The 13,821-nt window shown below is 50.1% G+C and overlaps 1 protein-coding gene across 5 annotated transcripts in view; it reads right to left on the bottom strand.

The window, feature by feature from the left end:
• The window catches only part of UBR4 (ubiquitin protein ligase E3 component n-recognin 4), a 141,967-nt gene that overhangs the window by 10,773 nt on the left and 117,373 nt on the right, over positions 1–13,821 (bottom strand). For all 5 annotated transcript variants that reach the window (XM_081923331.1, XM_081923332.1, XM_081923334.1 and 2 more), the window contains 6 exons: positions 9,440–9,527; positions 7,789–7,916; positions 5,323–5,430; positions 4,967–5,086; positions 2,046–2,236; positions 638–811 (listed from right to left, as the gene is read on the bottom strand). In XM_081923331.1, the coding sequence (XP_081779457.1) occupies positions 638–811; positions 2,046–2,236; positions 4,967–5,086; positions 5,323–5,430; positions 7,789–7,916; positions 9,440–9,527 (809 nt within the window). The remainder of the gene's footprint in view (positions 1–637; positions 812–2,045; positions 2,237–4,966; positions 5,087–5,322; positions 5,431–7,788; positions 7,917–9,439; positions 9,528–13,821) is intronic.

Here is a 13,821-nt window from a genome sequence, read left to right as displayed (position 1 = left end):
GCGTTTGAAAAGCAGCTGTCAATATCAGCACCAAAACCTGGATTACTCCATCCCAGCCCCACTGTGTGACTCACGCTCTCATGCTACAAAGGCAGCTCTCCCTACCCGCTCCCCAAATTAAGGCAATTCAGACATTCTCAAAAAGAATGAACCACCTCAATTTCCACAGTGGGGTCCTTTTGCCTGAAATCATGCTTCATGTGGCTGAGCTCCAAACACCCCGTGAAAATGACTTGGCCAGGGGTGGCGGGTGAGACAGAGACCTGCAGTTGCTTCCCTGGGAGCCACCACAGAGTGTCAAGGATCCAGGAAGCTGTTAAGGGCCCAGGCAACCTTTAGTGCTGCCTTATCCAGAACTGGGTCCACCTAGCCCAGTGTCCTCTGCTCTGACTGGCAACAGCAGTTCTCCGTGGCCTCAAGGCTGAGAAATTTCCCTGCTACCTAAACCCCAATATTTTGCTTTCTTAAAGGAAGGCAAAGCTTGGGGTTTTCTATCCTCACATTAGCTCTGCAAGGGAGCAGCAAACTGGGCACTCTCGGGCCACCCCCAAGGAAAGGGCAATGCCCCAACGCAGAGGAGGCTCGTCTCAGTGACTGCCACCCACAAATCGCCTCCATCCTCCCACACGACTCTCACTTCTTGGCACTGGGGATGTGCTTCTTCATGTAGTCGAGGGCGTTCTGCGTGATCCCCCTCTGGAGGATGAGGTCTTTCAGGAGATGCCCGTTAGTGTTGTTCTTGATGCCAGCTGCTATTTTGCAGAAACAGTCCAGGAAGACCTTGTCATCCCCACTGTGCTCTTCATCGTACCTGGGGGAGAAAAGAGGCAAGGGACTCACAAAGGCTGTCGAGGGGCCAGTCCGGGCTCAGATTCTCCGCTCTAAATAAAGCTAAGTAACAAACCATCTGCACCCTCTGATTCTAGCCTTGGGGGCTGCTTTTTGCAGAGCTGAGCTTGTAAAAAGGACTCTGGTCCCTCTTTATTTCTATGCCACTTGTTGGTCCGAGAGGCAACCCAAAGCAACTCAAAGTGAGTAAAATATTAATAGGAAATTGAAATAGTCTTTTGCTCACTGTTTTCTAGCATTAATTGTTGCAATACCCATGAAATGTGCATTAAAAGCACAACAAAAGGACACTGGAGAACCATAGTGATACAACCGGTGCAATCATTCAGACTCCCGAGAGCATTAGCTTTTGACAAAAAGGAGAGAGGGGTGCCAAGTTTCTAGTTCTCAAGAGGGTGAAGCTATGCTTGAAATTATGCAAAGATATCCAGCAGCTGTGGGGAGGGGCTTCAATGCCCTTGCCCACCCTCAACGGCAAGTAAGGTAAAGGGACCCCTGACTATTAGGTCCAGTCGTGACTAACTCTGGGGTTGCGGCGCTCATCTCGCTTTATTGGCCGAGGGAGCCGGCATACAGCTTCCGGGTCATGTGGCCAGCAGGACTAAGCCGCTTCTGGCGAACCAGAGCAGCACATGGAAACACAGTTTACCTTCCCGCCTGAGTGGTACCTATTTATCTACTTGCACTTTGACGTGCTTTCAAACTGCTAGGTTGGCAGGAGCAGGGACAGAGCAACGAGAGTTCACCCCATCATGGGTATTTGAACCGCCGACCTTCTGATCGGCAAGTCCTAGGCTCTGTGGTTTAACCCACAGAGCCACCCGGGGTCCCCAACGGCAAGTAGAGGAAGTCAAAATTAAGCACATCTTTGTATAATGCATAAAACACACCTTTTTTGTGTAACATACAGAGACTCCTGTACGCAACCCAACTGTTTAAGACCAGCCTGGTGCTCCTTCAGAGTTTGGGGCTACAATGCCCCCACCCCAGCCTGGATGGCATAGTCCAAATTATCTGAAGGGCACCCAGTTGTGGGAATTCTGTGCTAGGCTGCGCAGAGTCTTGGAAGCTTTGAGGCCAGCCTGGAACCAGAGATTAAGCAGAGCCTTTGCAAACCCCAATTTATTTTGCACACTTAAAAACTCAAGGAACAGGAGGGCAGGAGAGTTCGGTTGAGGGTTCCCAGGGAGGCATACTTGTCGAAGCTGCAGTAGGGCTTGAAGCGGTCGACCAGGATCTGCATCTTCTCCATCTCCCCAAAGGACAGGTAAGGGATGATGCGGAGCAGGCCCTGCAGGACGCTAGGGTTGGAGCGGACGAAGGTGCTGTTGATCTGGTCCAGCAGCATCACCAGCTGGTCCTTGTCTCCTGTGAGGAGGAGGTTGCCCTGCGGAGGGGGAAATGGCCCATCAGTCAAGATACCTGGAGTCTATCTGCCTTGGGACACCCTTCTCCCTGCTCCACACCTCATTTACAGGGCAGCTTCTCAAATCTGCCCCCCGCAATCTCTCAACCTCCCTGCTCTCTGCAAATTCCCTCTATTCTCAACGCCTTCGGGACAACACCTAGCTTCCCCCTCCGATAACCCCCCTGACCACTCCCTGATCCGGCCAAGCCAACTCTCTTAGGCTTTTTGTCCTGTCCTGGATTCCCCATCAAATCTCTGTAAGAAACGCTCCCTGAAACCAATTTATTAGCAACAAAACACGTGTTCCAATGAACACAGCAGGCTGAAAAGAAAAAAATCCCATTTAGGCAGGCAACAAGAGAAGGCCTAGTATCTCTATGGCATCATTTTTTGAAAAAAGAAGAGCGCCAAACCTCCAGCCTCGCTAGGAAGTTCCTGGATGTCCTTCAGCTCATGGCAAGATACAGTCCAACACCCTTGAGTGCTGCTGAAGAGGGTCAGAGGCTGGTCAGGCCCAGCTATTGTGACCTGAAGACCCTGGTCAGCCAGCAATATCCCCTCGGGACTAACCCTGAGAAGGGAGGGGTGGGCCCATGGCTCAACCCCACGATGCCATAAGTGTGCCTGCTCCATAGGGTCAGCTCCAACCCAGGGAACTTCTAGTTTCTAACCCCTGCTACTGACCGTGCTAGTATGGTCAAAGGGAAGGTCAAAAGAACTATTGGACCTCTGTGTTCTGAACACGTCTTCCAATCGCTCTCATTTATCTAAAGGTTGGCTAGCCTCCTTCCAATGTAGCCCCAGTGACCCCTTGTTTCTTCATGCTTTTTTACTTTTTATTGAAAATATAAGCCCTATGTTTCTTCCCTCATATAAGAAGCTGGCTTGCTTTGCAAAATGATTCTAATATTGCCAGGTGTTGAAAAATTGCAAGAAGGTCAACCAGCCTGAAGCCAAATTCGCTCGCTATAATAGTGAAAGAAAGCAGACATGCTAACTGGCAGAGATGTGTTTGTTTTTATACTTAGGTCTAATGTAATTGCTCCTCACACTTATCGAAATGTTGCCCTCGTGTAGAACTGAGAAATAAATTTCAGTTGTTTCTCACCTCCAAAGGGAAAACTATTTTCTTTTTTCCTTCCTGCAGCCCCATTAAATGAATTATAAACTGTATTTCTGCCTCTGCTGGGCCTCTCAGTCTTAATCAATTTTGCATAACAGAGAAGCGAGGTGGCCTTGCTAGACACTCTACGCTTCATGTAGTAGAGTACTAAAAATGCAACATTTTGCAGGAGACAGAAGAATGGGCGGATTTATACCTTTGTTTTAAAGCAATGTGCGGTTATGATATTGTATAGTAGGTAAAAGCATATTTCTTAGACCAATGAAAAGTAAGCATGAGGTGTTCATGAGCTGTCCATGTGCTCAGATGACCAATTGGAGCCTTGGAAAGGACTGGGCACGAGGGAATCATGGATGGGAAAATATTATAAAGTGTCTTTGTAACCTACTGCCCTGGGTCCAGAATTTGGAGAATTCTTCTGGGCCATTTTATGCTTTCTGCAGACTGCAATAAATCTTATCACTTTGCATGATGCTGTATGTTTTTATTTGGCTAGAATACACTGATTCCAGACCCCCCTTTGAAGGGCAACACAGAGAGGCAGCTGCATAGCCTCCTCAAGGGAGTGACTATAGGGTCCGATTACAGAGGATGCAGAGACAGAAGAGGATCCCCTTTGGAAGGAACCCTGAGAGCAGGCACTCACGCAGGGTCAATGAAAAAGCTCTCCACTGCAGATCCTTCCATCGTTTCCTAAACATACGTCCTCGTGGGAGGAACGCAAGCAGTTTTCTGGCACCACAAAGGCATTGGAGAAATGGCACTCTTAAGTTCTTTCCCAGGAGGCCACTAACAGAACAGCTCTGTCAATCTATCCGAAGGTCGACGGATGCCAGACTTCCTGCGACTGCCATTAAAACCCCCACAGGGTCAGATCCCTTCTTAACCCCCAGCCCAGAAAGACAGGAGCAGCTCTCAGCTATTAGTGATCCCCAACAGAGGAATAATAATAATAATGGAACTGATAGTGGAATAATAAGAGCTTTTGGAATGGAGAGGTGGAGCGAGGAGGGCATGAGAGATTGCAGTGGAAGAGTCCTGGAACAAACACGTCTTGCAACTGTATTTGTCATCTGCACCTCCTGCTTGTCCCGGAACAGCTTTCTGGATCCTGTGGACTGTGGGGGCCCCTGGGCACCTCCTGGAATTTCCCTCGACTCCAACCCACAGCTGCCCACAGCAATGCTAATTCCACCTGTCTCTGTATGCTGCTCAAGAGAGCCATGAAGAAATTGTTATTTAGACCAGGAGTGGGGAGCCAGCTGTGACCCTCCCGATGTTATTGGGACCCCAAATTCCAGCAGCCCAGGGATGTAGAGAACTGCAGCCCAAAAACACCTGGAGGACCACTGGCTCTCTATCCCTGATTTGGCAATGCCACCTGTGTCTGTGGCGATTCAAGAGTTTCCTAAAGCGAGACAGGCAAAATACAAGCAAATACTGCTATGCAGGCAGGCCTCTGCCACCAAGGAGCATACAAAACTAAAACAACAGGGAAGAGGATCAAGGGAGGGGAGGAATGAAATCTGCTCCCTGGATGCAGAAACCGCAAACCTCCCCCCTCACCCCCACGTGCAAACACTCACCTTGTCCTCACTTAGTGGTTCTGCGTTGGACTCATCCAGGATGATCTCCATGATGCTGAGCACCTGCTCGGCCACAGCTGCCCCTCCGCTGTCTTTGCTCTCCTGTTCAGCTACGAGAGCCTGACGAGAAGGGTGGCGACAAGCGTCACAGCAGCCCGTGCCCCGACCCTCCAACTGGCACCAGCCTCCCCCTCCCAAGCCAGCATGGCATAACACACAGGTAAGGGAGGGCAGCGTGGCTGAACAATTACGGAGACCGCTCTTGATGTGGCCAGGGAGTGGGAAGGCGGCTCCGGGAACAGAGAGGGAGCCCAGTATTTCCCCCCATCTCCCGATGGCAGGAGGCTCTGCCTTACCAGGTTGAGGGTCCCCAGCATGACGTTGAGTGTGTTCATCTCCAGCTTCACCAGCTGCTGGCGGTTAACCTTCACTTTGACACAGTAGCTGAAGAGTTTCAGCAGCACCTGTGTAGAGGGGGAAATGTGAGAACCTAGAGCCGAGGCAAATGGCCTTCACAGATTTTAGGACCAGCGTCAACCCCAATGCAGGAACCCGCTCCTCACTTTGTGCCCCCTGACTCGCTCGCATATCTTGGGTGCTCTGGGTTCTCCCTGTTGGGAGCCTTGGAGATCAGGCACTGGCTCCCTGCACCACCTTCTGGTCAAGGGGAGGAACTGCAGGCAATGCCAGCCAAGGCAAAGTCGTGCCTCTCATCATCACTGTCCTGGCTCGTGGCATCAGATGATGATGATTTGAATTTATATACCGTCCTATACCCGGGGGTCTCAGGGCGGTTCACAGAATAAAATCAAGATATAAAACCACAAAACACCTAATAAAAATAAAAACAACCACCCATTTGCCTCCCCCCCCACCAAAAGCATTTTAAAAGGGCATAGGATGTAAATCGGATCAACCAAAGGCCTGGTTAAAAAGGAACATTTTTGCCTGGTGCCTAAAGGTGTGTAATGAAGACACCAGGTGAACTTCCCTGGGGAGAGCATTCCGCAGATGGGGAGCCACTGCAGAGAAGGCCCCGTTCTCATGTTGCCACCCTCCAGACCTCTCAAGGAGGCAAAGGAAGGAGGGCCTCAGAAGATGATCTCGGGTAGGTTCATATGGAAAGAGGTATTGTGGTGCTGAGCTGTTTAAAGATTTTATAGGTCAAAATGCGGGGGGAGGGGGGCTGATGCTTAAGTTCTCAAGGCAGCCCCAGGGATGGATGTAGGCAAGATTCTTGCATTGCAGGGAATTGGACCAGATGACCCTTGGGGTCCCTTTCCAACACTACAGTTCTATGCGAAGACCTAGGAAGCTGCCTTATACAGAGTCAGGCCACTGGCCCATCTAGCTCAGTGCTGTGTCTAGACTGGCAGCAGCTCCACAGGTTTTCAGGCAGGAAGCCCTTCCCTGGAGATGCTGCTGGGAAGATCTGCATGCAAAAGAGGGGCTCTGCCACTGAGCTGATTTCACTACCACCCTGTGAGACAGGTGAAGCCAAGAGACGGGGACCAGCTCCAGGTCACCCCAATGAACTTCATGACTGACAGGGATTCAAACTCTGGTCTCCCAGGTCACAGTCCAACAAACATGCTAACCACTAGAGCACTGGCTCTAATGAATGACAGGCAGGCAGCAGGTCAGATGGCTGGTGTTTTTTCTTGTATTTTTATGCTGTGAACTGCCTTGAGATCTATGGATGAAGGGTGGTATGCAATTGTTACGAATAATAATAATAATAATAATAATTTATTATTTATACCCCGCCCATCTGGCTGAGTCTCCCCAGCCACACTGGGCGGCTCCCAATCAAATGTTAAAAACAGTACAGCATTAAATATTAAAAACTTCCCTAAAAAGGGCTGCCTTCAGATGTCTTTTAAAGATAGGATAAGTGCTTATTTCCTTCAAATCTGAAAGGAGGGCGTTCCACAGGGTGGGCGCCACTACTGAGAAGGCCCTCTGTCTGGTTCCCTGTAACCTCACTTCTCGCAATGAGGGAACCGCCAGAAGGCCCTCGGTGCTGAACCTCAGTGTCCGGGCTGAACGATGGGGGTGGAGACGCTCCTTCAGGTATACAGGACCGAGGCCATTTAGGGCTTTAAAGGTCAGCATCAACACTTTGAATTGTGCTCGGAAACGTACTGGGAGCCAATGCAGATCTCTCAGGACCGGTGTTATGTGGTCCCGGTGGCCACTCCCAGTCACCAGTCTAGCTGCCACATTCTGGATTAATCGCAGTTTCCGGGTCACCTTCAAAGGTAGCCCCATGTAGAGTGCATTGCAGTAGTCCAAGTGGGTGATAACTAGAGCATGCACCACTCTGGCGAGACAGTCTGCAGGGCAGGTAGGGACTCAGCCTGCGTACCTGATGGAGCTGGTAGACAGCAGCCTTGGACACAGAATTGACCTGCGCCTCCATGGACAGCTGTGAATCCAAAATGACTCCCAGGCTGCGCACCTGGTTCTTCAGGGGCACAGTTACCCCATTCAGGACCAGGGAGTCCTCCACACCCACCCGCCCCCTGTCCCCCCAAAACAGTACTTCTGTCTTGTCAGGATTCAACCTAAGTAAAAACAATAATAAAGAAAATTGGGGGGGGGGGAGCGCTCTTGTGAGCAAAAAATACAAGGACCCAAGAAGAGCCTGCTGAATCAAGCCAATTGCCCATCTGGTCCAGCGCCCTGTTCTCACCATGACCGAATAGATGACCGTGGGAAAGCTTGTCGAATGGTTCTCCCATTCAGTCCTTTGTCAATGAACCTGAAAAGGGCCACAAACACCCACAGAAAGAGGGAGCGATGGGGGGGGGGACACTCACCGTCAGGAGGTGTCGCCCTTGCTTGAAATCCTTGATGCCGGTCAAGCGGTTCAGCATGCAGCCCAGCCCCCCGCACTGTGCCATCACGCCCGCCATTTTGTACACTTCTTCCTCATCCTCCTCTTCATCTGTGGAAAAGAAAGAGGCTGACAGGAGAGAGGCAGTGGCATCAACAAAGCTGGGAGGAAGCACACGCCAGCCACAGCGGGGCGAGGACTAAAAGGGGGACAGCGCCAGGCCACGTTTTCCCCCTTCCACCAAAGAGCAGCTAAACAGGTGGGGGGAAACCTTTTGGAGGTGGCTGAGCTGCAACTCCTATCATCCCTGCCCAGGGATGCTTGCCAGGACTGACGCAAATGAAGATCACGAGGCTTGCTGGATAAGGCCCAATGGGGCCCACCTAGCCGAGAATCCTGTTTTCACAGTGGCCAGCCAGATGTCCATTATGGGAAACCCGCAAGCAAGACCTGAGTACAAGAGCAATTCTCTCCTGCGGTTTCCAGCAACTGGCACCGTATTTTTCGCTCTATAGGACGCACCGGACCATAGGACGCACCTTGTTTTAGAGGGGGAGAACAAGAAAAAAAAAATCTTCCCCTCTCTGCTCAGTGCCCCATCAGCGAAGTGGCAGGAGCAATGGAGCCCCTTCCATTTCTCCTCCCACTTAGCTGAAGGGGCGCTGCGCAGCTCTCCCTCTCTGCTGAAGCGCAGCAGGAACTCGCTCTGCACTCCAAAGGCTTCAGGCGGATATCACTGAAGCCTGGATAGCGAGAGGGGTTGGTGCGCACCAACCCCTCTCGCTCTCCAGGCTTCAGCGAAAGCAACGCGAAGCCTCCAGAGCGCGGAGGGAGCGCTCCCTCTGTGCTTCAGAGTTTTTGCATTGCTATTGCTGAAGCCAAGTAGCCTTCATTCACTCCATGGGACGCACACACATTTCCCCTTAATTGTTAGAGGGGAAAATGTGCGTCCTATAGAGCGAAAAATACGGTATTTGAAAGCAAAGCCTTCACAGTGCCTAGAAGCCACTGATAGCCTTATCCTCCCATGAATTTGCCCGAATCCTCTTCTAAAGCTATCCAAGTTGGAGGCCCATCACTGCCTCCTGTGGAAGTGAGTTCCATAGTTTAACCAGGCACTGAATGAAGATGTACTTTCTTTTGTCCAACCTAAATCTTCCACCATTCAGCTTCACTAGGTGAGTTTGGAGTTCAGGAACATTGGGGGAGAAGGTAATCCACACCTGAAGTCAATGGATCTTCTGCACAGGTAATTCCCTCCCAGGGAGGGGTGGCTGTTGCACAGATTGGTTACCACTCAATTCCCCCAAAGGTTCGCTGCATTCTATCCAATGTAAGTCCTGCTCAGAGTAGATCCATTGAGGCTAACAGACATGACTTGACTTATGGTTCCACGCACGTCAATGGATCTGTTCTGAGTAGAACTTGGCTGGATGCAACCCAGGATTGTTGAGACCAGTGCCAAGTCAGAGGTGTTCAAAGCAGTTGGACTGCAAAAGTCACTTTCTCCAAGGGAGGCAACCTCAGCCCCACAGAGCTCCCACTGCCAGGAGGTCTTTGGCCAAACTGCTGTGACCCCACAGCTGAAGACTTCCGGGTGGTCCCTTCTGACGAGGGAGAAGCAAGCGTCGTACCTGTAGTGGAGTCCAGCGACTCAATGAACTCTTCCGTCGCGTCGCCCAGTAAGCCTCGCATGCGGTAAATAATCCTCATGGGCTCCCCCTGTGGAGAAAGAAGCCGGAAGAAACCACAGTGGAGTCTTTGCCGAGCCCCAGAGCAGCCTTAAATGGACAGCCCCTTTTAACCAGGGCTGAGCTAACCCCACAGGAAAAGGCAGGGGAGGAGTGTCTGTCAGTAGCGTCAGGATAGGCAAGAGGTTCTTGGCTACACTCTGAAGAGTCTCCAAAGGGAGCCAGTGGCCAGCTGTGAGCCTCCCTAACGCAGACCTTTTTAGGGTCTCTGCCAGGAGGCGCCTACAATTTTATTATGTACATGCCTCTTTGATCCAGCAGTCCTTTGAATAAATAAATGCAGAGAAACAAAAGTGCAGCTCCTTCCCCTCCTCCTGTTCGCTCTCGGTGAGGGGAAAGGGGCACGGCAGAGGAAAAGCAGGATTATGACCCACTCCGCAATGAAACAAGATGTGGGGCGGCAGCAGGGTTAATTCATGCCTAGGGAAGCCTGAGTCGTCTTGCCTCTTTACAGCCTCAGACCAATCCCTGGGATATCTAGTTAGCTAGAGAGAGCTCCTGAGGCAGAGCAAGCAGGAGAAACGCTTCCTTGGAGGGTTGCTGCCAGTCAGGGTAGACAGTACTCAGCTTGATGGGTCAAAGGCCCGACTCCCAAGAAACAGATTTACAGTCGTACCTTGGTTTTCAAACAGCTTAGTTCCCGAAGGTTTTGGCTCCCGAACGCTGCAAACCCGGAAGTGAGTGTTCTGATTTGCGAACTATCCTTGGAAGCCGAACGTCCGACGGGGCTTCTGATTGGCTGCAGGACCTTCCTGCAGCCAATCAGAAGCCGCTCTTTGGTTTCCGAACGTTTTGGAAGTCAAACAGACTTCCAGAACGGATTCTGTTCGACTTCCAAGGTACATTCATAAAATGGATGTACCACTTGCTTGTAAAAAGCAAAATGAAACTCAAAGCAATTTACAAACAGACCCAAACAATGAAATTATCAGTAAAAGCAGTTATTGCAAACCGTCATAAATTAATTAACAGTAAACTAAAAGCTACATTAGAATGCATGTCAACATTCTTCATGCCTGAATGTTTGCCCAAGCAAAAATATTTTTGGCTGGCACAGTGAAGGCACCTGGGTGGCATCAACAGGCAGGGAGTTCCTAAGGTGTAGGTACCATCATGTGGGAAGAATAAAAGGAGCTTCCCATGTACAGGTGTAGCTTTTCAGCAGCTGCCCTGGAAGTCCCTGCCGTAAGCAGCCTTTAACTCAACCATATTTTGTCCTTAAAACCAGTATCTATATAACATTCGGGATATATGCTCGGGAACATGGAGACTGGAATAAAATATACGGAATGAGAAGATATGTTAATTTGATTGGCTTTTCTTTTTTTTTAATAGACGCAAATCTCCCTCGCTGACGTGAAGAGGATGGAAGAGGGGGTGTGAGAGAGAGAGGAAGAGAGAGTGACAGTTTAATAAGCTTTTAAGTTGAACAGGGTATTAGGAAAGTGGCTAAGCAGAGAAGGGACTTGTTACAACTTTCCCAGTGGGGAGGAAGCTTGTTTCGTGCCAGAAGCATTGGCTGTTTGTCTCTCTCTCTCTCTCTCCCTTTCTGAACTTTAATGCTGTTTTAAGTTTGAATACAGAGCAGGGAAGAAAGGGAAGGGGGGGTGTATATTTGGGATCCCAGCTTTGGGCGAAGGAGGCCTTATTTGGGGTGGGGGGGATACTGGGGGGGTGCAGAGAGGGAGAGAAGAGGACCTGTCAAGAAGTCTGCAGCTAAGCCTAATGTGGAATAAGCAGCGCTTAATGTCAGAGAAGATTCCGGAAAGCGCCGGGGAAAACCCTCGGGGGAAGATCGGCTCAAAGGCCGTGCCAGAGACCCGCAATTAGCACCGCGGGGGGCTCTGGTAAAATGGCAGACGAACAAAGGGAAAGCGGGTGAAAGAGAGACAAGGGAAACAAATGCAGCCCCGAGGTTAGCTCCTTGTGAGCCTGTCTATTTCCTAGGGAACCAGAGAAGGAGCTGCAGGAGGAGGAAAGCGGGGGGGGGGGGGGAGAGGCGGAGGCCGTCACAAAGGGGAAGAAGATGAAAGCTGCTCAGGCGCTGACAGCAACGCTGACAAAAACTCTCCCCGGCCTTTTCAGCAGGGCAGCCGGGAATCCTGGGAAGCCACGCAGGCAGAGACGCAACAGGCGACGGTCACGCACAGCCTGGAAAAGGGATCTGGAGCGGGGCTGGCTCCCAAGCCTTCGTTGCATGAATGACTGGCTATTTGATTTCTACACCGGTTAATATATTAAAAAATTATCTCCGAACAACGTACGAAAAACCCGACAGACAGTGCAACCGAAATATTACGCAAATGCACAGTTACATATGGAAACATTGCCATTAATACGAAGTTTTACTAAAATGTAGGTCCGTATAGTTAAAGCCATGGTTTTCCCAGTAGTGAGAGCTGGACCATAAAGAAGGCTGATCACCGAAGAATGGATGCTTTTGAATTCTGGTGCTGGAGGAGACTCTTGAGAGTCCCATGGACTGCAAGAAGATCAAACTTATCAAACCTTAAGGAAATCAGCCCTGAGTGCTCACTGGAAGGACAGATCCTGAAGCTGAGGCTCCAAGACTTTGGCCACCTCATGGGAAGAGACGACTCCCTGGAAAAGACCCTGATGCTGGGAAAGATGGAGGGCACAAGGAGAAGGGGACGACGGAGGACGAGATGGTTGGACAGTGTTCTCGAAGCTACCAGCATGAGTTTGAACAAAATGTGGGAGGCAATGGAAGACAGGAGTGCCTGGCGTGCTCTGGTCCATGGGGTCACGAAGAGTCGGACATGACTAAATGACTAAACAACAACATAAATCAATACCAATTCATTTTCCTTTTGACACAGCTTCCAGGTTCTCGCCCAGAGTCCAAACTCTCAGACTCCCCGTGAACCTTGCTAGGATTTGAGTGACTGACTGCATTTACTGCGTGCCTTTTTCTCCAAGGAGTGTGTTCTTCTCCCCCTCTATCCGTTAATCCCCACAGCAACCCTGTGAGGTGGGTTAGACCCAGAGAAGGCAGTGCCTGGCCCCCAAAGGTCACACCCAGTGAGCTTCACGGCCAAGCAGGGATTGGAACCCTGGTCTCTCCCAGGCCCTGGGCCGATATTCTAACCACTACACCAATGGTTCCCACATCACAGCTAGGAACCCTTAGATCCAAGGTGCATTTTGGGGGGAGGGAAGAGGAGAGAAAAACGAAGAGGGTCTCTGTACACACTTTGGCATAGTTTTCACCTGCACCAAGACACAAATAAAATTTCTCACTCTCGCCCCTCCAAGTGAGGGCAAGCTCCACTCTGCTTGCTGGGTGGGCCAAATGCTTTAAGGTGCTAAGTGCTTGGGAGAGGCCCAGAGAATAGGGCTGTCATACATCCGGGTTTTCCCGCGCACATCCGGGAATCGGGCAGCAAAATGGCGTGTGGGCCCATTTTTGCTGAATCGGCAAAATGTCCAGGGAAAGTAGGGAGATTTTTATTTATTTATTTTTTAAATCATTAAAAAATCCAATAAAAGCCCTAAAATGAATTTTTGGAGGAGAGCTCAACAACTCTGTCCAGATATTCACTTTGGGGAATATGGCAACCCTACCAGAGAAGCTACTTTCACATTATGAGGCACTGTATATATTAATTAAATGAAATGCATTTTTGAAACGAAGCTCCCGGAGCCACGTCTTTAACGGACCCTCGTCTCTGTTCGGCCTCTGAGTAAGGATCAGGTTTGTTTTCTTCTCACGGCAACTTTTAGGACAAGCCTTAAACAAGCATGCAGGATGGCAAGAGCCGGTTACCAGCATTGCCAAAAGCCGTATTCTTAAAACACAGAATTACAACATTTCTCCATTATCTACTGACTTGGGGGGACATCGCAGCTTAAATTTTGGCACGTGGCGAGGACCAGGGGGTGGGGTGTCACCAAAGACTCAATAGCCAAATACATGAAACCAACAGGGTGAAAGCAAGTTCTCAGTGACTTTTCTGCATCCAGCATAATTTTACTTCGAAAAGGTCATCGACTTTCCCCCAACAAACAAGTCAGTTGCCATTTTGCCATGGAAGGGGCATATTAATGCATTAATTTGTAATAATGACCGGGGTGTGTGTGGATACACAAATACAGGAAGTGGAACTTGACAAAAGGCCCCGTAAAGAAGAGAGGATGAAAGGCTGGAGAGAGGGAAATGCTAAGAGCAATCTGTGAAATATTCATCACACACACACACACACACACACACACGGTGAAAAACCTAGACTCATATTAAATTCTGA

This window comes from Podarcis melisellensis (genome assembly GCF_964234715.1).
Source record: "Podarcis melisellensis genome assembly, chromosome: 8".
Taxonomy (NCBI): domain Eukaryota; kingdom Metazoa; phylum Chordata; class Lepidosauria; order Squamata; family Lacertidae; genus Podarcis; species Podarcis melisellensis.
The sequence above is the reverse complement of the archived record's forward strand: the minus strand, read 5'-3'. Positions and strand labels throughout refer to the sequence as shown.